This window comes from Panulirus ornatus, chromosome 30, assembly GCF_036320965.1.
Source record: "Panulirus ornatus isolate Po-2019 chromosome 30, ASM3632096v1, whole genome shotgun sequence".
Taxonomy (NCBI): Eukaryota; Metazoa; Arthropoda; class Malacostraca; order Decapoda; family Palinuridae; genus Panulirus; species Panulirus ornatus.
This window is the reverse complement of record NC_092253.1, coordinates 23151725-23178701: the sequence shown is the minus strand read 5'-3', so window position 1 is coordinate 23178701 and position 26977 is coordinate 23151725. Positions and strand designations below refer to the sequence as shown.

At 49.2% G+C, this 26977-nt stretch overlaps 1 protein-coding gene across 2 annotated transcripts in view; it reads left to right on the top strand.

The window, feature by feature from the left end:
- The window catches only part of LOC139758484 (uncharacterized), a 74792-nt gene extending 48910 nt beyond the window's left edge, over positions 1–25882 (top strand). For both annotated transcript variants that reach the window (XM_071679968.1, XM_071679967.1), the window contains one exon: positions 16194–25882. In XM_071679968.1, the coding sequence (XP_071536069.1) occupies positions 16281–19283 (3003 nt within the window). In that variant the 5' untranslated portion in view covers positions 16194–16280 and the 3' untranslated portion in view covers positions 19284–25882. The remainder of the gene's footprint in view (positions 1–16193) is intronic.
- Positions 25883–26977: the final 1095 nt, after the last annotated feature.

The window sequence follows — 26977 nt, the reverse complement described above, 5'->3', positions numbered from 1 at the left end:
CCCCAGGGTCACACTGCCGTCCTCAGGGTCACACTGCCGTCCTCAGGGTCACACTGCCGTCCTCAGGGTCACACTGCCGTCCTCAGGGTCACACTGCCGTCGTCAGGGTCACACTGCCGTCCTCAGGGTCACACTGCCGTCCTCAGGGTCACACTGCCGTCCCCAGGGTCACACTGCCGTCCCCAGGGTCACACTGCCGTCCTCAGGGTCACACTGCCGTCCTCAGGGTCACACTGCCGTCCTCAGGGTCACACTGCCGTCCTCAGGGTCACACTGCCGTCCTCAGGGTCACACTGCCGTCCCCAGGGTCACACTGCCGTCCCCAGGGTCACACTGCCGTCCTCAGGGTCACACTGCCGTCCTCAGGGTCACACTGCCGTCCTCAGGGTCACACTGCCGTCCCCAGGGTCACACTGCCGTCCTCAGGGTCACACTGCCGTCCTCAGGGTCACACTGCCGTCCTCAGGGTCACACTGCCGTCCCCAGGGTCACACTGCCGTCCCCAGGGTCACACTGCCGTCCTCAGGGTCACACTGCCGTCCTCAGGGTCACACTGCCGTCCCCAGGGTCACACTGCCGTCCTCAGGGTCACACTGCCGTCGTCAGGGTCACACTGCCGTCCCCAGGGTCACACTGCCGTCCCCAGGGTCACACTGCCGTCCTCAGGGTCACACTGCCGTCCTCAGGGTCACACTGCCGCCCCCAGGGTCACACTGCCGTCCTCAGGGTCACACTGCCGTCCTCAGGGTCACACTGCCGTCCCCAGGGTCACACTGCCGTCCCCAGGGTCACACTGCCGTCCCCAGGGTCACACTGCCGTCCCCAGGGTCACACTCCTCTGATGTTGGCCAGGAGATGCTAAAGGCCTGGGGGAGGGGGGTGGGGGTGGGGGGAGGCCGCCGCCGCCGTCCGCTACCTGACTTCACAGTTAACACCCGGGGGAGGGGGGGGAGGGGTCAGCCTGGGTACCTTGCTGCCCACCGCCCACACCCGCCACCCAGCCTTCGCCATACAGAGGGCCAGACTGCTGCTGGTTGTAGATTACAGATTCCCCTAACACTGCACACACACACGCCTGAACCTACTGCTGCTTCCTGTACATACTGCACCTGCACTCTGCACTCACACTTTGAGACTAGGACGCTCATTGGACGTTAAACCAACTGGACTTGAATGTATGTCATGGACTGGACTCCAGCATGTACACAGTACACACTAGGTATGATAATGACCACTGCTTCCCACATGTACACAGTACACACTAGGTATGATAATGACCACTGCTTCCCACATGTTCACAGTACACACTAGGTATGATAATGACCACTTCTTCCCACATGTTCACAGTACACACTAGGTATGATAATGACCACTGCTTCCCACATGTTCACAGTACACACTAGGTATGATAATGACCACTTCTTCCCACATGTTCACAGTACACACTAGGTATGATAATGACCACTGCTTCCCACATGTTACACTAACTACCTCGTTTGATTCTGCTGCCAATGAGGAGGCCTCAAGCAGTAAGCCCTACAGTGGCGCCTCCCAGAACCCTTGCACCTCCTCCTCTTCTCTTCCTCACCATCGAACGGGAACTGCTCCTGATACCCTACTTCTCCCAGAGTCCCAACTGTCTGCTGAGGTTTTTATCAACGCCACTCACACCTCCAGGCCAATCCTCCACTCCTTACTAAACTTCAGAGGAGGATTCTGTGCCCATTCCCACACCAGTACGTCTCTCGCACACCTCCTAACATGGCGTCATCTGCTTTACGATTTGATTTTTTTTTTTTTCAGTTGACGCCATTTTTCTCTGCTAAGTCCTCTGATCTCTTCATTGTGTATGATGTTTATCGACTGTCCTTAAACTTCCGCCATGATGCCGCACCATAACCTCTCACCCACAAGCTGAAATCCTTGACTTGCGAGACTTCAGCACCTTCCACAGAGAATGGTTGACTTCTCCCCCATACAGAAGGTGGGGGAGGAAGAGACTGAAACTCTCACCAATTTCTTTCTTATGGGTCATCAATCACCCTACCTATATTCCAGGCCGTCACGCCCACTCTACCAACCCTCGGGGTCTGTTTTCCAAACCCATGGTCTCACGCGGGAAGCCTAGTCTTCGTCTTGAAGTGCCTCATCTTGATTATATAACGCTGAATGCCTTTAGTTGCATAAATGATATGATAAAAAAATTTTCTATTATACATGGAACCAGCCTAAGCCAGTTACCTATTTATCGGCACGCCCCTAGGGGAGGATGAACAGGTCGAGTGACCCTGAACTGACCACCCTCCCCGGGATTCGAAACTGGAGCTATTAAAACGGTCGTGTTGAATACTTTTTACACGTATACAGAGGTCGAGGTTGGCTGTGATTACGCATTCTACAGACTACTAATGGTGCTTTCATCGGCTGGGATTGTTGGTGTTGAACATGTACCGGTTTGAACGAGTTCGGATGGGTTGGACAGCCGGTGTCACTTAGGAACGAGGGATCTTAAGTGGTAGGAGGTGGCGGTGACGAGAATGGTGCTGTAGCTTCACAAGGAACTGTCAGATGAAGTCCAGATGATGGTCGGAGAGAGTCAGGAGAATCAGTGTGTGGAGGTGCATTGCTCCTGTTGGGTGGCGTTAAGAGAATTATCTTGTGTACCCTTTTCTGCACCTTTTATAGTGACCCTTGTTGTCTAGTGGATACGAAGGAAGATTAGGCGGGGAAGGCATGGGGGATTTTAGGACGAACGAAGTTGTGTAAATGTTCCTAAATTCAGGTGTCGGCGTTCCAAGGGTCTTGAGTCGAGGAAGAACGTGGAGACGATAGCTGGAGGATTTGACTGACGTGTTCCATACAGCTTCGTTCATCAACAGTAACAACAAACAGGCTCTTACTCAGATTTCAGAGTGGCAGTTTATGGGTTAGTGATCACGTTCACAATGGTTAGAATGGGATTGTGTGTATGTGTAAATACGATCGTTGGGTCCCATCTCTTCAACATTCTCTACCATTATACAAAGGAATTCAAACATCATTAGACCACTGGATCCCCTTCGAGGCTGTTTTTGATAGTGGAAGATATCAGAAACTCACAGATTATTGAGGTGAAAGTTGGAAAGCATACAGGTAATTCATGGGAAAAGCCTGCAGGCTATCAAAATGACGAGGGAGGCGCAAATAATGTTGGTCGTAGACTCGAAGCGAAATATTTACGAAGTCTGGTCTTAAACGTATCTATAATACTGCTTTCAACCATACTGATTGGTGCATCATTACAGCATCTTAATTATTTGTATGGTGCATTAATCATATCTTCACTCATTTGATTCCATTCATCCACCATTCTTATAGAAGTACTTGTTCACATCTTTACAAGTTTCGTGTTTAATTTCGTGTCAAGTTATCTGGTTGTTTTGTCCCTTCTGGCAAGTAATTTACGTACATTGATCAAGAAGAGCAATGATCCCCTTTCTAACACACACGTGTGTGTCTGTGTGTGTGCATGTGTGTCTGTCTGTGTCTGTCTGTGTCTGTGTTATTCCTAAGTCAACACCAGCCATTAGTCCTGGATAACAGGTCACCAGTTCTGTCTTATGAGATGCGCAAGGAACGATCTGAGACATGACATATGATTGGGCTCAAGCTTTCCTACCCTGCCACCAGCTCTTGCAGTCATACTGGAGCAGCCATACCCTGCCAACGGCACATGCAGTCGTCCTGGAGACTCCATACCTTGCCAACAGCACATGAAGTCGGCCTTCAGCCTCTAGACCCTGCCCCTAGCATATAGACACAGTCTCCTGAAGCCTCCATACCCTGCCACCAGCACATACAGTCGTCCTGGAGCTTCCATACCCTGCCACCAGCACATACAGTCGTCCTGGAGCCTCCATACCCTACCACCAGCACATACAGTCGTCCTGAGCCTCCATACCCTGTCATCAGCAAAGACAGACACGTGAGTTCTCTCCAGGCGGAGGCTCATCCCAGTGGATATACATCGTCAGACACCACAGTTCGTCCCCTCATGTAACGCCTCCCTCGCCACTGCCTCTGATTAAATGCTTATGAATATTTGGGGTCGGCACAGTGGCCGCGAGGGCCACGCTAGCCAGCTGTCGCCCATCATGCTTGAGGCCAACAGCCAAACGCCAATAAGATGACCTGTTTGTCACGCGCACGAACGAAGCACACATGATCTCCCATGTTGTGACTTCGTTCCCCAGAAGACATCGCCTGAGATCTGATGACGGCATCCCCAGATGACGACACATGAGCTCTGATGATGCACCCCCGACGTCACTCCCCAGAAGACATCGTCCTCGCCAACCCAGATGAGTGGAGGACTTCGCAGCCCAAGTAGCCAACAGCTACAAGTATCGTTAGGTCATCACTCGTGGCCACACCTCCCACAGGTATGACAAGTTTATATCTCGTATGTGCTTGTTTGTGTGTGTGTGTGTGTGTGTGTGTGTGTGTGTGTGGGATTGATTATCTATTTTCCAGTGGTAGTCGCATGTACTCGGCGTAGCTTGTTCCTGGAGTCCTCAACTCTGTTGCTGGAGAAACACTTCCTCACGTTCTCCCGTATACTTCCTCACGTTCTCCCGTATACTTCCTCACGTTCTCCCGTATACTTCCTCACGTTCTCCCGTATACTTCCTCACGTTCTCCCGTATACTTCCTCACGTCTCTCTGTGCACTGCCTCACGTCATTCTGTACACTTCCACACATTGCTCCGTAGAAATCCTCACTTCCTCACGTCCTTCCGTACACTTCTCATAGCTAAATTCCAGTTGTGTCCTCTTGGTTTGGACTCTTCCACCATGAAGGAACTACTTATTCTGTGCTTACGTCTTTAGTTCATTCCATTCAGTTCTGCTACAGTTCTTGTTCCGTTCCTATGGACTCCGTCTGGCACTTGTATGCGGTGCCCTCCAAGTGGGGAGGCCAGACAGTTGCGGCATGTTCCAGTTTAGGGCGAATGTGCGTATTTTTTCGTGATATTGACGTAATAGCTCCGTGCGCAGAGGTGGACACTACTGTGCTTTGCTGTGCACCACATCAGGAGTGGAAGGTCGGGTTACCGAGGAGAAGAAGGTCGAATTTCCAGGTGAAGAAGGTCGGGTTCCCCAGCAGTGGAAGGTCAGGTTCACAAGCAGTGGGAGATCGGGTTCCCAAGCAGTGGAAGGTCGAGTTCTCAGGCAGTGGAAGATCGGGTTCATAAGCAGTGGAAGATCGCATTCCCTATCAGTGGAAGGTCTGGTTCCCAAGCAGTGGAAGGTCTGGTTCCCCAGCAGTGGAAGGTTGGGTTCCCAAGCAGTGGAAGGTCTGGTTCCCCAGCAGTGGAAGGTTGGGTTCCCAAGCAGTGGAAGGTCAAGTTCCCCAGCAGTGGAAGGTCGGGTTCACAAGCAGTGGAAGATCAGGTTCCCAAGCAGTGGAAGATCGGATTCATAAGCAATGGAAGGTCGAGTTCCCCAGCAGTGGAAGGTCGGGTTCCCAAGCAGTGGAAGATCGGATTCATAAGCAATGGAAGGTCGAGTTCCCCAGCAGTGGAAGGTCGGGTTCCCAAGCAGTGGAAGGTCGAGTTCCCCAGCAGTGGAAGGTCGGGTTCCCAAGCAGTGGAAGATCATGTTCCCAGCAGTGGAAGGTCGAGTTCCCTAGGCAGTGGAAGGTCGGATTCCTCATCATTAGAAGGTCGGGTTCCTCAGCAGTGGAAGGTCGAGTTCCCAAGAGTTAAAGAATATGGGAAGTGTTTGTTTAGTGACTGCTGGTCGGTCTGGTGATGGAGGGAAGGTTCCACACAGAGAAGAACAGGAGGAGGATGAAGCTTGGATGCAACCCAGGCGCTGAGTAGCGACACCACTGGCCTGCCCCCACGCGCCCCACACCTCCTACCCTGACTCCCTCAACCCCGACTCCTATCCCGCCCTACGGGATCCGGGCACCGGCGGAGGTGCAGTTAACGTCCCAGGGCGGCAGGTGACCGGACTAGCCCGGCAGTGTCCCTGGACGCTAACACTGACGGCTCCAGGGCTTCCTTCTCCTCCTCCTCCCCCATCCAGTCCCCGCTACTCCAGGGTGACCTGATGCTCCCCCTGCCCTCCACGCAATCACTCCTGCCCTCGGGTGACCTGATGCTCACCCTACCCCCTACGCAGTCACCCCTGCCCAGGGTGACCTGATGCTCCCCCTGCCCTCCACGCAGTCACCCCTGCCCCAGGGTGACCTGGTGTTGCCCCTACCCCACCTAGTTCCCCCTGCCCAAGGATGACCTACCACTCTCCCCTCCCCAACCCTGTTCCCCACTACCACATGGTGATATGGTGCTCCCTCCATGGTTACATCAGTCTCTGTGGCTGTGTTATTGGCTCTGTGGCTATATGACTGGCTCTGTGGCTATATGACTGGCTCTGTGGCTACATGGCTGGCTCTGTAGCTACATCACTGGCTCTGTGGTTACATCACTGGCTCTGTGACTACGTGACTGGCTTTTTGGCTTCATGGCTGGCTCTGTGGCTACATGACTGGCTCTGTGGTTACATTACTGGCTCTGTGGTTACATGACTGGCTCTGTGGCTACATGACTGGCTCTGTGACTACATGACTGGCTCTGTGGCTACATGACTGGCTCTGTGGCTATATCACTGGCTCTGTGCCTGGATCACTGGCTCTGTGGCTACATGGCTGGCTCTGTGGCTACATCACTGGCTCTGTGGCTACATCACTGGCTCTGTGGCCACATCACTGGCTCTGTGGCTACATCGCTGGCTCTGTGGTTACATGGCTGGCTCTGTGGCTACATCGCTGGCTCTGTGGTTACATCACTGGCTCTGTGACTACGTGACTGGCTTTTTGTCTTCATGGCTGGCTCTGTGGCTATATCACTGGCTCTGTGGTTACATTACTGGCTCTGTGGTTACATCACTGGCTCTGTGGTTACATCACTGGCTCTGTCGTTACAGCACTGGCTCTGTGGCTACATCACTTGCTCTGTGGTTACAGCACTGGCTCTGTGGCTACATCACTGGCTCTGTGGTTACACCACTGGCTCTGTGGCTATATCACTGGCTCTGGTTACACCACTGGCTCTGTGGCTACATCACTGGCCCTGTGGCTACATGACTGGCTCTGTGGCTCCATCACTGGCTCTGTGGCTACATCACTGGCTCTGTGCCTGGATCACTGGCCCTGTGGTTACATGGCTGGCTCTGTGGCTACATCACTGGCTCTGTGGTTACATCACTGGCTCTGTGGTTACATCACTGGCTCTGTGGCTACATCACTGGCTCTGTGGTTACACCACTGGCTCTGTGGCTACATCACTGGCGCTGTGGTTACACCACTGGCTCTGTGACTATGTCACTGGCTCTGGTTACACCACTGGCTCTGTGGCTACATCACTGGCTCTGTGGCTACATGACTGGCTCTGTGGCTACATCACTGGCTCTGTGGCTACATCACTGGCTCTGTGGTTACAGCACTGGCTCTGCGGCTACATCACTGGCTCTGTGGCTACATCACTGGCTCTGTGGTTACAGCACTGGCTCTGTGGCTACATCACTGGCTCTGTGGCTATATCACTGGCTATGTGGTTACATCACTGGCTCTGTGGCTACATCACTGGCTCTGTGGCTACATCACTGGCTTTGTGGCTACATCACTGGCTCTGTGGTTACATCGCTGGCTCTGTAGCTTTATCACTGGCTTTATATTCCAGTCTCTTTCGTCTGATTGTACCAGATGTGTGTGTGTGTGTGTGTGTGTGTGTGTGTGTGTGTGTGTGTGTGGTGTTAGAAACGACTGTATAATGACGTCGACCTAAAGAAATACGTCCTTGCTTCTGTTGCTTTCTGGGGGAGAGACGTCTGCTGCGTCAGTGCGCAAACAGCGTTGGTGACTGGACTCCGCATTAGGGGATCCCTGGCTAGCCAAGGAAATGTTGGTGACGTTGCAGAATCACTGCAGTATAGGTCACGTCCCTTGACGACAACACGACAAGAATGAAAGCCCTTTGGAAAATAGGTACCACAACACATGCGATGACATTCTCCCGCAGCTTCCTATATCCAGTTGGATGGTAATCACACCGAAGCCATCACTTGCTCTGACCATCCTCGTTATTTTTTAAAGTTATGTCTCCGTTGTCTTCTGGTTTCGATCATATATATATATATATATATATATATATATATATATATATATATATATATATATATATATATATATATATATATATATATTTTTTTTTTTTTTTTTTCAAACTATTCGCCATTTCCCGCGTTAGCGAGGTAGCGTTAAGAACAGAGAACTGGGCCACTGAGGGAACATCCTCACCTGTCCCCCTTCTCTGTTCCTTCTTTTGGAAAATTAAAAAAAAATTGAGAGGGGAGGATTTCCAGCCCCCCGCTCCCTCCCCTTTTAGTCGCCTTCTACAACACGCAGGGAATACGTGGGAAGTATTCTTTCTCCCCTATCCCCAGGGATAATATATATATATATATATATATATATATATATATATATATATATATATATATATATATACATGTGTATATACATGTGTATGGGGGTGGGTTGGGCCATTTCTTTCGTCTGTTTCCTTGCGCTACCTCGCAAACGCGGGAGACAGCGACAAAGCAAGAAAAAAAAAAAGATATATATATATATATATATATATATATATATATATATATATATATATATATATATATATATAATATATATATATATATATATATATATATATATATATATATAATATATATATATATATATATATATATATATATATATATATATATATATATATATATATATATATATATATATATATATATATATATATATATATATATATATATATATATCTTTTCTTTTAAACTATTCGCCATTTCCCGCGTTAGCGAGGTAGCGTTAAGAACAGAGGACTGGGCCTTTGTGGAATATCCTCACCTGGCCCCCTCTGCTCCTTCTTTTGGAAAAATTAAAAAAAAAAAACGAGAGGGGAGGATTTCCAGCCCCCCGCTCCCTCCCCTTTTAGTCGCCTTCTACGACACGCAGGGAATACGTGGGAAGTATTCTTAATCCCCTATCCCCAGGGATAATATATATGTATATATATATATATATATATATATATATATATATAGAGAGAGAGAGAGAGAGAGAGAGAGAGAGAGAGAGAGAGAGAGAGCGCACGCGCGCGTATTATGTTAAATTTAAGAAGTTCCCCCTTAAAGAATATATGGTAGTATAGAAAATGAGGTTTCCGTTCCCATGAGAGAATATGGGAAGTTGTAGACTTTGGTGGACTTTCGTTGTAGGGCTTTTATGTACCTTCCTGATGAATCGCTAGGGTTAACGACCCCTCTATAACAGCTCTGATGATAAGTCATTTGGAAATTAATTGTTCCCTTCTCTTTTTTCACTTGCAGTTAAGTGCTCTCTCTCTCTCTCTCTCTCTCTCTCTCTCTCTCTCTCTCTCTCTCTCTCTCTCTCTCTCTCTCTCTCTCTCTCTCTCTCTCTCTCTCTCTCTCTCTCTCTCTCTCTCTCTCTCTCCAACGCTAGGATGTCTGGGGTCAGCCTCAGGCCAGGGTGTCTGGGGTCAGCCTCATGTCAGGATGTCAAGTGTGGAATGACTTCGCTAAAGTTTAAATGTGAAATTTAAACTCATTTCAACCTCATTGTTATGGCTGACGTAGGCAGCTCCTGACCCATGACTCTCTCGTTATCGTCATCCTCATTTTCATATACGTCAGGCCTGACAGCCTCATTAGAAAGCGTACATTTGAACTTTCTCGTGGCGTTTGACAATTAGTATGTGTCAGGTCATGTACACTGTCACCCAGTGTTGTCATGTGCTGTCACCTGGTGGTGTCATGTGCTGTCACCTGGTGGTGTCATTAAGTGTCAGCTGGTGTTGTCATGTGTTGTCAGCTGCTGTCATGTCCTGTTAGTTGGTGTCATGTCCTGTTAATTGCTGTCATGTGCTGTTAATTGCTGTCATGTGTTGTCAGTTGGTGTCATGTGTTGTCAGTTGGTGTCATGTATTGTCAGTTGGTGTCGTGTGCTGTCAGTTGGTGTCCTGTGTTGTCAGCAGTTGTTATTTGCTGTCAGCTGGTGTTGTTACGTGCTGCATCTCACCACGGACCCAGACAGCCTCAGGTCCTGGCCAATAACCGGCTTTATTTTCATATTTATCTTTCCAGATGAGGAGTTTACATCGTTATGAGGGTGTGAGATCAGGAGGAGTGTACGTGGGTGAGTGGCAGATTAAACTGCCAGGTTGTGGCCAGGTGGTAGGTGGTGGCCAGGTGTTATGGCAAGGTAGTAGGTGGTGGCTAGGTGGTGGTTAGCGGCCAGGTAGTATGTGGTGGCTAGGTGGTAGATGGTGGCCAGGTAGTAGGTGGTGGTTAGGTGGTAGATGGTGGCCAGGTAGTAGGTGGTGGCTAGGTGGTGTTTGGTGGCCAGGTAGTAGGTGGTGGCCAGATAGTAGGTGGTGGCCAGGTGGTAGGTGGTGGCCAGGTAGTAGGTGGTGGCCAGGTAGTAGGTGTTGGTCAGGTAGTGGGTTGTGATGTCTGGTGTGTCACACAGTTACTCCGTGTGAAAAGGTTGATGTTGTGACCTATGGTCACACAACTGGCACAGTTTGATGTGTCGGGAGGTCATACCAGTGGAGGCAGGTGTTGATGGTGGGGCGGGGGGGGGGTGCAACAGTGGGCCATGATGGGCCATCCGGGCCGTCAGTGGTGGTGAGCAGAGAGCCCCGTTAGGACGGCCCTTAGCCCCCAACTGAGTGTGTCACAGTGGCATAACATTAGCAAGCTGCCGTTCTGCTCCCGACTCGGTTAAGTCTATCAGATTAACAGCTGTGACTGGGGCGAGTGAGGCCCTCCCTCCCTGTGCGTGGAAAAGGCAGAGCCCACTCACACCTCCTGCCCCATTAAAAGGTTTCTAATGACACTTTTTAAGCGTTTTTTTTTTTTTAATGAGGGTCTATTAAGGTTTGTGGTTTACTAGACTGCCATAGGGTAGGTGCCGGGAGGGACCTGATACAGTTCGCCTCACAGAATTACCAACATGATGAGTTCGTTGTGCTCACATACTTGAGGGTTTGTGGCGCTGCTGCTGCTGCTGTGTGGCCTCATGACCTCGAATCGATTTGCGTTCGGAGACCCAGTAACTCACACTAGCCATGATAAGTATTTCACTCGTATAAAACCCCTGATTTAGGATGGTTCACAGCGAGGAGCCGTACGTATAAAGTGAGTTCTGGCAGGCCAGTAGTAACACTGTATGCATGTCTCCACATCATCCAACACTACGATCAACACAGGATGACAGAGAAAATGTAAATCACGAATGGTAATCGCGATAGGGAAGGGAGCGTCATGGATAATGATTGGAGACAAGTCGTTCACAGTACAGTCTTCGGTCAGATTCATGCAGTACACACACACACACACACACACACACACACACACACACACACACACACACACACACACACACACACACATGGTACCACCACATCTATGCACGCCACACCTGACTGCTTCCTGTGGCGGAGTCTGTATGTTCTTCAAACTGCAGATAACACCCTCAGAATGTCACCTTAAGCACACGTCAGACATAGTGATAAGCACTCTGATACTTCTAGTCAAAGACCAGAGGGGATAATGGGCATCTTATATCTAAAGAAAGGAACCTGAATGTATGACTCCCTCAGCCCAGAGTGGAGAGTGTATGACACAAGTTTATGACGTAAGTGTAGCGCTTCACTCACCAGGATGATCGCTGCGAAAGCAACGTCCCGCCATCACCCTCAGTGTCCGTATCATCCTCCTCCTACGCTCCTACCACTCTACCACTCCTACGCTCTTACCACACCGCCACTCCTACGCTCCCACCACTCTACCACTCCTACGCTCCTACCACACCGCTACAGTCAACACCACAGTCCCTACCTACACCACTTCACTGACTTGTAACATCCACCCACCTGACGCCAGTACGTCATCTACACCTGTGCCAACCCTTACCAACCTACAATACCACATAACCCACCTACAGTACCACTTAATCCTCCTACAGAACATATAACCCACCTACAGTACCACAATCCACTATCGAAAAAGTCTATAGAGTGATTCTCTTTATCTTTGTTGTGTTGGCAATGACTTCGGTGATTCTAGAGGTTCATTGAGGTTCTGTTCCTCCTTCAGCGCTCCCTTCGGCGCCGGGTTCGTGTACGCCTTCTGGGAGAGACCCACCGCTGTACACGATTCTGCTTCAGGCTACTGAATTAGTGTTAATAACACATCCATTCCTTGGGGACAAGTATTTTGTCGTTGATGTCGCATGGGTCTCTTGGCGAGGTTGGGGAAGGGAACCCTGAGGCGTATAATGATGACATGCGGCTTGGAGGAGCTATTCACGGTCTGCTGAACAGAGATTGTCCCACATTACGAGGGCGTGACCCACGTCAGGCCCGGGAGGCGCGAATTCTGGATGATACCCAGGAAGCATCTCCAAGGGCGTCAGCGAGAGTCACTGTCTTATCCTGGGCACTTGAGCCTCTGACTGCCACATCTCTGCCAACATTGCCCGCGCGCACCAACAAGTCTCCCCACCTACATCACGATTGACGCACCTACACCATCCCCCATCCACTTGCACCCACCTACACCATCACCACACTCCATCTACATCATGATGTTACCCACCAGTCCAGTGTGTTTCTCGGTGTACCTCCGGTTGATAAACTAAACTGGAAGGAACACGTCAGTCACATCACCAAATCCTCCACTTGGACTCGCTACTCCTAAACCCCAATAACATTTACGCCCCCTTCACTCCCCCTCCTCAATCCGCCTATGCCTCTCCGATATGGTCTACCTCCATATCCACCACACAACAGAGGGGTCACTTCAAAAGGCGCAGAAAAGGCCATGCAAGTCATCCGTAGTTCCTCCTACACCACCTGTATTAGAGGCACCCAGTACACTGATTCTCCGGGCTCTCTCCAACCAACACCTGGATATCATTGTGACAGTTCGTGGACAAGCTGCTGTACCTCCTGCCGCCTTAAACTCCTCGTCCAGTCGTTGCAGTTCGGTGCATCCGAGCTCGTACAGACTCCTACCAGAATAGCCTCAACCCAGTCATTGCGAACATCATCAATATCACAAGACCGTAACCCTAGCGGTGTTTAAGAGACTAACATTTCGTCTTTCCTCGCTCTCGCCTTTTTATAGTTCCAGTTTGTATTGATTGTCTTTTGTCTGTATATCTTCAGCCTTTGGCTGTAGTTAATTGACTTGTCTATTATTATTATTATTATTGTTATCATTATCATTATTATTATCATTATTATGATGATGATGATGATGATGATTATCATTATCATTATTATTATTATTATTATTATTATTATTATTATTATTATTATTATCATTATTATTATCATTATTATTGTTGTTGTTGTTGTTGTTGTATTACCCTATATCCCACCTACACCACCACATCACCCACCTACACCACATATCACCCACCTACATCACCACCTATACTGTACACCTGTTTGACCCAGCTGCACCACCCAGCCGGCCACCTGGTGCTGCTGTGGTGGAGGAGTTACTGACCCACACAGCGACAGGTGGCCAGTGAGGTGGTCTGGATGGATGGAGGGGGAGGAGCGCCACACAGACAGTGCTGCCACAAGTATTATTGTTAGCCCCCTCCCAAGCACGCCACGCTACACTGGGTCTTTTGTCTCAGTCACACTCTTAGCTTGACTTGGTAACACTACCTCCTCTACCAGGCTCTTGTTGTCTGGCGGTCATGAATGCTGGACACGGACTCGCTGATGGAAATGTTGTCAAGAGCAACAACATTCGTCAGCCGCGCACTCCACGACCCATCATTTAGGTGATTGGATGAGCGATGAATGTAAAGTCCTACGTAAACATACACGTACAAGAGATAGGGCCCCACGAGGGTAACATAAGAGATAGAGCTCCATGAGTGTAACATAAGAGATAGAGCCCCACGAGTGTAACGTAAGAGATGGGGCCCCACGAGTGTAACATAAGAGATGGGGCCCCACGAGTGTAACGTAAGAGATGGGGCCCCACGAGTGTAACGTAGGAGATGGGGCCCCACGAGTGTAACATAAGAGATGGGCTCCATGAGTGTAACGTAAGGGATGGGGCCCCCACAAGTGTAACATAAGAGATGGGCCCCACGAGTGCAACATAAGAGATGGGGCCCCGCGAGCGTAACGTAAGAGATGGGTCCCCACGAGTGTAACATAAGAGATAGAGCCCCACAAGTGTAAAACTCCCTCCCCTTACGGTACAAATAGGTAACCAAATTGCTGCACACAGAGATAGAAGACTGTTAGAAGAAAAAAAAGAATAAAGCTTGGTTTTCAGTCAGCCAAACAGGATTAGGTTCCATCAATGACCCGAAATTTGGTACAAGACGACACAGGACACAAGTCTCCAGCCTTTTTGGACCTGGGTGTCGCAGAGCCCGATACTGAGGACTGTTGTGCTTCTTGATCTTTTTGGACGACGGGCTAGAAGGGTTAAACTCCTACTTTAGTATGTTTGCAGGTGACGCTTAGGCGATGAGAGAGGTAAGGGACAAGAAAGGACTGCATCACGGTACAAGGAGACATAGGCAAGCCCCAGAGTTGGTCTGAGAAATGGGTGATGAGGGTCTTCCCAGGTCAACGTGAAGCGGTGTGGTTGGGTCCGAATGCAAGACCTCGATATGAATATGATTGAACAGAAAACGAGATGCGCGAGTCATTTTGTGAGAGGGACTTGTACCCAGCCCATCGCCACAACACATCTTCAGGAAAACTGTTAAGATGGAACCCTTTCACATTACTGATATCAAAATATCCCGTTAAAAGATGTTTAACAATATTCAAAACGCATATTAGACCTAAGTTATAATATGCTTTCTCGTAAAGAAAACGTAGGACTGATACTGTCAGCCTAAGTATTGTGTCAGCCTCAGTACTGTGTCAGCCTCAGTACTGTGTCAGCCTAAGAACTGTGTCAGCCTCAGTACTGTGTCAGCCCCAGTACTGTGTCAGCCTCAGTACTGTGTCAGCCTCAGTACTGTGTCAGCCTCAGTACTGTGTCAGCCTCAGTACTGTGTCAGCCTAAGAACTGTGTCAGCCTCAGTACTGTGTCAGCCCCAGTACTGTGTCAGCCTCAGTACTGTGTCAGCCTAAGAACTGTGTCAGCCTCAGTACTGTGTCAGCCTCAGTACTGTCAACCTCAGTACTGTGTCAACGTCAGTTTTTTATCAACCTTTAAACCTGGGCGTCAGCAGCCGATGACACGATGGACACAAATGTTGAGCGAGTATATAAAAGATGAAGAGACTTATTTCAAAGGAGCGAACGTTTAGGTGCATTCTGTATTATACAGCTTCGTATTTTTCGTATTATACACTTCAATTTAATTTACTTTAGCTTTCTAGTTATGAACTTGGTACCTCTCCCAGCAGTAGTGGCTGAGTTAGGAGTTTTGGTCGTGCACATGCATACGTATTATTCATATGGTATTTCAGTATTCATAATGCATTTCAGTTTCAGCTTGAGAATTAATCATCTTTACATTGCCATATTTTACAGTAACTGATCGACCAAAGACAAGAAGCACAGCATCATTAATGACTGTGTTTGTAAGGAGTTACTGCCGTGAGTTCTTTAAGATTGTTGAGACAATAAAAAACATTCTAATGGCTCATTAGCCACAGCAATTCTCTTTCAGGGATTCAATAGTATGCAAAGGCCAAAAGCCATTTTTGGATCATAGGTTCCGTAGTCATCCGCAAAAACTAGCAACCAAACCCGGCCAGAGGGCGGGTGTGACTGCTACATAACTATGATTGTGATGATAACAATAGTATGAATGGTAACGGTGATAGTAATGTTGGTGAAACTACAGCTTAGGGGCTGCGCTCCATGTGGGAGGAAGGTAAGGTTGACTCCTTGGCGGGCGAGGACACACTACTCCTCCTCCTCCTCCTTTAACCATTTTACTTTTACAGCCTCGTCGAAGTCTGGAAACAGTATTTGACTTCTGTATATAGGATGTCACACTTACCAGCCGCTCGGCCACAGGAACTTGTGTTCTAAACATATATCTGTTTCCTGCAGGTTGTGAACCCTGATGGTGTAGCGCAGGAGGTCTGTTGATACACGTGTATCGCGCGGGCACCAGTCCACGCCACGCCTCTCACAGCTATGGTGAAGTACGAGGAAGAAGCCTACAGCTTCCGGCTGTCGCAGATGGAGGAGCCGTTGTACTCGGACGGCAGCAGTACGCTGTCCTCCCACAAGCAGCGCATCGACTCTCTCTTCAGGGACAAGCGGAGGCAGGAGGTGCCGAGGCCAGACCCCGTCCAACCGCCCAATCCGGTGCAGGAGGAACTGGAGCGGATGTTTGGAGGAAGGAACGAGCGCCAGCGAGCCTTCCTCGACGTGCGCGCCTCCGTCCAGGCGCAAATTGAGAGGCTCTTCGCCGACGCTACAAATGAACCTCTGGTGACTCCGGGAGGCCGAGCTGTTCCCCGTCGGACTCCGCCGCTTCCCCATCGGACTCAACCGCTTCCCCGGACTCCAGACCCCGAACCACCGCCCCCGCCCCGAGCCCCCCCTTCCCCCCAGCCCCCGACCCCTCCACCCGCCAGCACCACCCGCAGCAGCAGTCGGTCCAGGAGCGGCAGTGTCAGTACAGGGGAGGCGGCCGAGGCGGTGACGTCGCTCTCCACCATGAAGTACCGCGTGGATTACCTTGGTGCAGCACAGCTGGCCGAAAAGGCCACGAGCCTGGAGGTACTACAGGCGCCCCTCAGAGACCTTTACTACAAATACCGCCTCAGTGTGACCAGGGGTAAGCGGCCCCAGCCAGGAACCCTACAGATTACCGACGCTGGGCTTAGGGTAACGCACGGCACTGCGGATTGTCTTGATGGTCACTTCGAGTTTACCAACCCGTTCCCGACGATCGCGGTGTGGGCGGCGGTGAAACTGGTGATCCGGAGAGAGACATCGGAACACGGGCGGGCGGCGGCCTACACGTATGCATTTCTGCCCCTCATCTGTGACCCAGAGGCACAAGACAAGTACAATCTGTACCACCTGCTGGAGGTACCTGAGCCCGCCATCATGACGGTCCAGCACCCGCCCATGTTTGCCTGCGTCATGAGGAAGGTGGGAGTGCCCAAGGTGCTTGAGTGTCACGGCTTCGTGTGCCAGTCTTCTGAGGACGCCATCGTGATAGCCGCTAACCTCTACCAAGCGTTGCTGGAGAATATGCGCAACGACTCCCCCAGTGAGGCATCCAGCGACACACGCGATGATGAAAGACACGTCTTGAGCGATAGCGAAATGGTACCCGTCAGGCCACCTCGCAAGAAACGCTCTCGACACCCGGAGTCCCCAAGTTTCGGCCGGGAGCTTCGGCGTGCCAACAGCGAGGACCTCCTGCAGTCGCACATCATCCTGGACGACACCCGTGCCAGCAAGCGACGTCTCAAGCGCTCCGTGAGTGATCGTCATTTAAGCGGATTCCTGCTAGACCCCGGTGACGTGTACACTAGAGTTGCGCTCCCGCGCTCCAAGTCCTTTATGAGCGTCACCAACAAGTACAATTTCCAGGACCTGCTAGACGACGTTAAACAAAAGACCGGATTAAACAGCGTTGACGAATTGCTGAAGCAGGTGATCAACCCGCGCGGCATGTCCTTCAGCGAGATGGACCCCGACCAGCGGGACATCTTGCTCAAGCTGGCTCTCACACTCTCCAAGGATGAAATTTACCAGCGATCCAAACATATCATGAGGAAGCAGACAAGGGGCCGCAGCTCTTCCCTCATGAGCCTAATGGACTCCGACAGCGACGGCTCCACCATTTCCTCCGTCCTTAGAGCAACCAAGCGTTCTTTCTCCCGCTTAGGTTCCAGAGCTTCCAGCTTACAGTCCAGCTACCTGAAGGACAAGTCGCCGCTCAGGAAGTTGGTCAATAACAACAAGAGCCGCTACACGTATGAGAGGACGGGACGTAGCAGCAGCGCTACCAGACGAGCAGACAACAAGGAGAACGAGTTTAGCCACATGATGGAGGGCACCGGCAGGAAGGCAGCGCCCAAGACGCCGATGCCCCGAAGAAACCCCTCGCGAGCTACTGAGGGCTATGTGTCGTGCAGTGAGTGTGGCTATGACAGTGAATGTTCCAGCAAGTGTTACTGCTCCCTCCCCCGGCGCTCCTCGTCAGCCAAGCCGCACGACAAGCACGCACACAAAGACGATTCCCCGTGTGACTGTGACACTGAAAGTTGCGCCGAGAGTGAGAAGTGCTACTGCTCCCTGAAACGTGTCAAGAAGAATGGCCTCAAGATGTACGAGATCAACCTCGACTCAGAGACGGACACCACGGAAACCACTGTGCAGAGCGTCGTCGCTTACAAAAAGGGTTACGGGTCACACTCAAACCTAAGCGAACTGGAGTCGCACGCGACTTCATGGAAACGCAACAGCGGCGATTCCTCGAGCAGCGCCACGCGACACAAGAGCTCCCCCTCCTACCTGACCGAACACAGCAAGAGTCGCTCCGCGGGCACCGTCTTTTCCATGCCTCCGGAGGTCATAAGGAAGAAAAGTATGTCTTCCAGTCTATCGACGGATTCAGAGACCTCTGGCGTGCACCGGTCGGATGGGTCCAGCTACAACACCCAGGAGAGCGGCCGACGCCGGCTGCCTCCTCACCAGAGGGCCGCAAGCACTGAGTCTCTCCTCCGCTCGCCCCGGCTACACCGACACCCGTCGGGTTCTCTGGGGTCCGATGGGTCCCGGGGGTCACGGGCGTCGTCCCAGGGCAGTGGTTGTGGTTCCCAGGGCAGCGGCGCGGATACTCACCGATCGCAGGGTTCCAGGGGTTCCAACACCTCCCACCAGAAGATCCTTCTGGTGTCGGCGGTGGACCCCAGCGGGAAGGTAGTGTACCGTGGGGCGTCGCAGCGGCAGAAGCGGGACGACAGCGACACCGCCTCCATCCTCTCCATGAAGAAGACCGCCGAGATCGCCGCTCTCTTCTCCGAGCTTAAACTAAACCAGACCACCGACCTCATCAACCACCTCAACCAGTCGGCCTCGGAGTCAGAAGACGACGCCTACTCCTCCATGCAGGCCAACAACTCCTTCCTCTTCTCAGATAACATCGAAAACTCGCTCGGCTACTTGCCGTAGGTGCTGAGGTGGCACTCGTGGCTCATGACAGTGACGCCTGCCGCCGTAGTTAGTCAGGCGACTGGCCCGGGAACAGCTCCCCGCTAGCTGCCGCGGCTCCCAGCCGGTGATTATCATAATGAAGTTCATGTGTCCTGTAATGGTGGCGAACAACCCCGACTGCAACAGTCGTGACGAGATCCACAACTCAGTGATTTTTTTTTTCAGTTCTTTATTCTTCGCTCGGCCGTGGACCAGGGGCGCCATACACTGCCGAATGTCTGTGACACGTCAGAAATGTGTCATGTACATCGTTAGCGCGTCAGAAATGTGTCATGTGCATTACTAGCGGGTCAGAAGTGTGTCATGTGCAACGTTAGCGTGTCAGAAATGTGTCATGTGCATCGCTAACGTCTTAGAAAATGTCATCTGCATCGTCATCTTGTCAGAAATGTGTCATGCTCATTGTTAGCGTGTCAGAAATGTGTCATGCTCATTGTTAGCGTGTCAGAAATGTGTCATGCTCATTGTTAGCGTGTCAGAAATGTGTCATGCTCATTGTTAGCGTGTCAGAGATGTGTCATGCTCATTGTTAGCGTGTCAGAAATGTGTCATGCTCATTGTTAGCGTGTCAGAAATGTGTCATGCTCATTGTTAGCGAGTCAGAAATGTGTCATGCTCATTGATAGCGTGTCAGAAATGTGTCATGCTCATTGTTAGCGTGTCAGAAATGTGTCATGCTCATTGTTAGCGTGTCAGAAATGTGTCATGCTCATTGATAGCGTGTCAGAAATGTGTCATGCTCATTGATAGCGTGTCAGAAATGTGTCATGCTCATTGTTAGCGTGTCAGAAATGTGTCATGCTCATTGATAGCGTGTCAGAAATGTGTCATGCTCATTGATAGCGTGTCAGAAATGTGTCATGCTCATTGTTAGCGTGTCAGAAATGTGTCATGCTCATTGATAGCGTGTCAGAAATGTGTCATGCTCATTGTTAGCGTGTCAGAAATGTGTCATGTGCATCGCTAGTGCACCAGAAATTGAGACGAATGACTGACGTCTACAGTCATTACCGGCCCCCACCACTGCTGGCCACACACGACACCTACACCAGGCCATTGGCCACACCTGTCTGCTGGCCACACACGATACCTGCTCCAGGCCACACCTGTCTCTGGCCATACACGACACCTGCACCAGACCATTGGCCACACACGACTCCTGCACTAGGCCATTGGCCACACCTGTCTGCTGGCCACACACGACTTTTGCACTAGGTCATTGGCCACACACGGCACCAGCACCAGGCCACTTCTCATTTCATGACCGTTTTGTATAGCTTTGTGTAAATCGTTGTAATATTATATTTTCATAATTCATTCGATCAGACTTTGGTTAGGAATGACCGAGACAATGTCGCATTAATGATATTTATCATAATTGTTGTACCTGTTTGTCATTTATTGTTAATGACAGTTTTTTTTTCGAAGTGTTATGTTCTGTGTCCTATAACCCGCGCCTCTCTCACCACCCTTCCCGCCCCAGAGTTATTCCCCCAGTCAGACGCCTTCATCGTGGTCTAGCCCCACCATTCGTCCAATCAATGATTCCGACTGTACCCATTTGATATCTGACCTTCAGCATTCCAATCCATTCCTGTTGTACCCAACCAATCGCACACCTTTACCTTTCCCCAGCCAGTCGCTTCCCCCAGCCACTCCGCTAATCGTTGCCAGTCTGCGGCCTGTCCCTTTGTTCTTCCGATCCTCAACAGCTGTGTCGCGTGACCAGCTGTGTCCCGCGACCATCTGTGTCCCGCGACCAGCTGTGTCCCGCTATCTGTTCTATCCCTTAGCGAGCTATGACCTCACTGACAGGTCCGAAACCATCTAGGACCTCTGCCACGTCCCGTGACCAGCTGTGACTGACCTCACTGCCACGTTGCATGATCACCTGTGTCGCTTATAGCAGCTGGTATGAGTGAGCTGCTGGACACTCTGTGTCTGCAGCTGGCGCGGCTTACGGGGGCTACAGTCCGTCTGTCTGTCTATAGAGGGATCCAGGTGCGTCATGTCAAATGGTTGTACCAGCGGGAGTAGGGCACCATCTGTGTTGAAGGGTGGATGTGGTACTGGGGCTACCTGCCCAGTACATACGTCAGTTCGTGAACGTCGGCCCTCACCGTAGTAGTAAGGAGAGACATCAGGGTGAGTTACGTGCGGCCTCCACCCCTGGCAACGCGCAGCATCCAGCTCTTGACAAGGGAAGCGACAGGCCACGCCAGCTGCAACGAGTGTTATCTTAAGAATGACAGCCATTCTGGTCAGGAGAGACTGTGAGAACCTGTCAGGTCAGGAGAGACTATAACGACCTGTCACGTTAGGAGAGACTGTAACCAACAGTCAGGTCAGGAGAAACTGACACCCAGTCCAGCGGGAGTAACGGGGTGTGGCGGGGACCAGCCATATGGTCCCCGCGGCCGAAGTGAGGCTCCCTCTCCCACGCACTCTTTCCACACACACCACCCTCCCTACACACACACACACACACACACACACACACACACACACACACACTGTTATGTTTCCCCCTGGTCAATGCCACTCTGTTACGCTTCCCCCTGGTCAATTTAGGTGCAAAGGCTCCTTCTCACTCACCTTCAGGTGTAAATGCTCCTGGTTCACCCCAGGAGTAGAGGCTCCTACTGGTTCTTACCGGTTAAAGGTTCGTCCGAGAGGTCATGAGCCTGAGGGTCATATAGTCGGACTCCAACCAACAATCAAGCCGCTGGTGGCCGGAGAGGACACACGGACAAACGGATGACTCAGTCTTGAGGAAGCTTGCGAACTTATGTTGAACTGCAGACGGAGTTAGTTTGGGAAATCCTGGTTAAGATTATCAGACAGCAAATGGATGACAAATCAGAAAGCAAATGTGTGGCTACTTGCTAAGAAGTAATTACCTAAGTGAGAAAGAACACGGATTCAGGGGAGAGGAGTTTATGTGTAACGAACAAATTGATCTCTACGAGAAAGAAAGCTCCGTTTTGGGCACAAGCGATGAGTGGGTGGATTGTGCGTGTTTGAATTGTTAAAATGCTTTTAGCACATAGGAACTCGGTAATGGAGCTGGATTTTCAGGAGGGAGTAAGCGGGAGCTACTTCAGTACTTTGAAAATGATCTTAGTGGAAGGAACAAAGGACTTGGCAGAGAAACCTTCTCGAAATGGGTTGGAGGTCACCAGTGGTGCACCGCATAGTTCAGTATGAGACCATTGCTGTTTTGATTTAGGTAAATGACGTAGCAGAAGAACTGGAATCCTAGTTAAACACGTCTACAGATGATGTCAATGTCATGAAGGGAAACAAAAAATGAAGAGGATTGCATCAACTTACAAGGGGACCTACACAAATTCCAATGTTGGTCTGAAACATGGTTAATGATATTTATGGCGAGTAAATGCAAAGCAGTAAGGGTAAGACTCAGTGAAGTAAATCGTGAGAATCTGTGTGTGAGAGGGACTTGAGAGTAGACATTGTGCCGAAACTGTTGCTAGATGCACACCTTACAGGATAGTAAACAAACTATCTATTAGCAAACAGCAGAAGTACATCAAATCAAATAAGGAAATATTCATCAAATAGTTCACATTAGGCCGAAACTAGAATATGCTTCTCAAGTTTGGGCACCGCACTTAAGACGTAAAAAAGAAGTAAAAGAAAAAGTCCAGAGAAGGTCAACAAAGATGATACCAGACTTGAAAAGCCTTTGTTACAGGGAAAGGTTAGGAGCCATAGATTTCTCCATCACGGAAGATAGAAGAGGAAGGGGTGACGACCACAACCTTTAAGATTTTAAGTCGACCTAAAACAGTTCCGAACATTGCAAACATAGAACAGACTGCATAACGTGAAGCTAATCAAGAGACTTGTCAGAAAAACATGTCAAGTGGCATTTGATAGGAATAGTGGATGAATGAATAGACTGGGTAAGGAAACTATGATGGCTGTCAGTGTACGGAATTTTGAAAAGTTGTTTCATGGTTGAGAAAATTCAAGAGATGGAGCCCTCACGATTGTAGAACTCCCTTCCCGTACAGCATGAATACGTAACTAAACAAGTTCTGATTGTCCTTTTGTTGAGGTCGTAAGAGTATCATTGGCTCTTGACTGGAAGAGTACTTGCACCTGAGAACAAATGTTTTAACATTCACTACATCTGTCATACGGGATGGGACCTATCCTAATTGATGCTCTCGTAGGTCTGAGGTTTGCCTCTGGTATCTTGTGGCTGTGGGCTGACGCAGGGCTGGACACTATGTGAAATGTTCATGACGATCTACCCGTCTAAGGCTGGTTCCCGCTCCCCTCAGCGTCTGCGGCTGTTCCCCTTCCTCCCCCGCCAAGCGTCCACGGCTGTTCCCCTTCCTCCCCAACCAAGCGTCCACGGCTGTTCCCCTTCCTCCCCAACCAAGCGTCCACGGCTGTTCCCCTTCCTCCCCAACCAAGCGTCCACGGCTGTTCTTCCCACAACCCCTACCCCACCCCACCCTTCCCCTAACCCAGGGCAACTCCGTCACTGTTCCCAGGGCTGGCAGCAGCAGCAGCGGCAGTGACCTGGTCGAAGTTGAGTGAAGTGCAGCTGGAGCCGCTTCCTCACACCCCCCATCCCCCAGAGCAGGAAGCTGCTCTCATGCTGCCCACTCATGAACAGCTGAACCATAGCCTCATTTTCAACCTGATTCTCATATTGACGAAGTCATTTTCATCCTAAAGGTCCATCGGACTACTGTCACCATCTGATCCTCCTAATGTGGTCATAGTCACCTTCACTGTAGTTATCGTCACCTTCACTTAAATCATCATGACCCTCTGTCGTTATCGTCACCTTCAATTTAGTCAGTGTCATCTTCACTGTACCTTTCGTCACCGCTGTATATATTGTCACCTTTCCTGTGGTCATCGTCACCTTTAATTAAGCCATCGTCACCATCACTATAGTCATCTTCACTTGTTCTCGACAGTCACTGCAGTCACGCCACCTTCACAGTAGTCATCGTCACTTTCATAGTGATCGTCACATTCACTGTAATCATTAACAACTTTACAGTAATTGTCACCTCGACTGTAATTATTGCCTCCACTGCGGCCATCATCATCTTCACTGTTTTTATCACAATCTTCACCGTTGTCTTCGTCACTTTCACAGTGGTTTTCGTCACCTTCACCGTAGTTATAGTCACCTTCAATGCAGTCATTGTCACTTTCACTGATTATCGTCCCTTCCGCTGTAGTTATCGTCACCTCCACAAGTTATCGTCATTTTCACGTCTCCATCACCTCAGTGTAGTCATCAACACACATTGTAGTTATCATTTTCGCAAATTATCACCACTGCAGTCATCATTTTCAGTTGTTACAGTTACCCTCTCTGTAGTCATCGTCGTCTTTACTATATATAGCCGTCTTCGCTGTAGTCATCTTCATTATGACAATGGTCACCTTTACTTCGTAAAAGTTATCTTCATGCAGTCATCTTCACTGTAGCCTTGATCATGATCAGTATTTTCGATGATGACATTTTTCTCTATAATAGCCGTTTTCTGTGTCGTCATCATCACTGTAACTGTAGTCATTTTCTGTGTGATCCCCGTCATCTTCACGGTCATCTTCAGTGCAAATTCATGTTTCTTACAGTCTTTTTGTACAGTCATCGTTGTATTCAGTATTCATTATCCTCTTTAAACTTAGTCATAATTGTCTTTAGCATCATCTTCGGCTTCGTCATCTTCACGGTCATTGTACCCTCGGTAAAATCATCTTCACGAGAGTCATCTTCAGACACCATCATACCGGCCTCTGTCATCATTATAATGGTCATCATTTTGCCAGTATGAGTAATTTCGACCCCGTTACGATAACGCTTTCTGTATCATTAATGTTTATATGATCATATCGGCTTATATATAATGATAGATATGCATATAATGTCATTATATCGGCCTGTATTGTGATGGGGATTTGTATATGCGTCATCACGGCAACATATCGGCAATGTGTGACAGGCATTTGTTTACGTCATTATATCGGTCTATATGAGTATAGTTTTTTGCACAATGCCATCAGATCACTTTATATGATTACTATGTTTAATGTTGATATATCATATCATAATTATGTCTTCATAATGCACCATCATACTGGCCCATACATTGACAGTTGGAAAATGTGGCATGTATCAGAATGAGTTATTACGTGTCGTCATTATACATTGCGGTAGTATGATAGTTACCTGCCTGAGGTATAATCTGCACGTGACAGAAAGTGACTAGACAAGACGACCATTCTTGACCGAAGGTCCTCGGTTGAATTTTGTTGATATGCAAATGTGCGAGATCACCGTACATTGGCAACCTGGTTTTTGCCAGCTATAATTTCTAGAAATAACATCTTTATCAGTATATTTGTAATTAAACACAAGTTGTAATTTTTGTACTGTTTAGACACTGTTATGTATATACAATACACCTTCCCTCAGTGCTATTAAATGTAGATATTTTCTCGATGTCTATAAATTTACTTGTTTTAAAGTGTTATACAAAATAAAGGTTACAATGATATCTGATCTTTCCAATACCATCGATTACCATTATTATCTTCATTAACATCATTACAGAGGAATAAGTTTGCCGAGTTTAATCGGTAAGTTGTATGGAAGTTTGGTGGCTGAGAGGATGGTTGAATGTACGAAACATCAGACTTCAGGAGTGTTAATTGTGTGGATCAGGTGTCTACTCAGAAGAATCTGTGTGAGATATAATAAGACAGGACGATTTTTCTATGTGATACTTGTAGAGCTCATAAAAGTGTATAAGGTTCAGAAAGATGCTCTGTGGAAGGTGTTACGAACGTACGGTGTGAAAGGAAAGCTTACAAGAAGCAATGAGATTTTATCTTGAGTAAGGCGTGTGTGCGAGTAGGAATAGGAGAGGGTGAATGGTTATATAGAGGTCTGCGGATAGGGCTTGTGATGTCGCCATGACTGTCTAACCTATTAATGAATGGTGTAATGAAGGAGGTTTCGAGGAGAGGGGCAGGTCTACAGTTTGTTGGGGTAAAGGTGCCTACGATGAAAGTCAGCTGCTTGCTGAAAACAAGGCATTGGTAACAGACTCGAATGAGAAACTGAAGCTGGTGTTTGATTTTGGGAGAGTATGGAAAAGTAGAAAGTTACTGTGAATAAAATTAAAGCACTCAGGTTTTACAGGGGAGAAAGACAGGTTTGCCGGGGTGTGAATTTGAATGAAAACTTGGAGGAAGTGGAACGTTTCAGATACCTGGGAATGGATACGGCAACAGATGGAACCAATGGAGCTGAAGTTAGCCATAGGATGGGTGAGGGGGAGAAGGTTCAGGGTGCATTGTGTGGAGAGGTTACTCGGGCTACAGTTGGGTATATTTGATGGCATAGAAGTCCTGACGGTGTCTCATGAATGCAAGGCGTGATTCATAGGAAAACAAAAAGGAGAGAAAGAGGATGATTGTATTGGAAATGAAAGGCCTGAGAATCATATGCGGTGTGAGGATAGTCGATCGAACAAAAGACGAGTGTAAGAGATAGGTGTGGTTAGAAGGAAAGAATGTATGAGCGAGGTAAAGAGGATGTGTCGAAATAGTTTGGATATGTGGAGAGGATGAGCGAATGGAGAAGATGG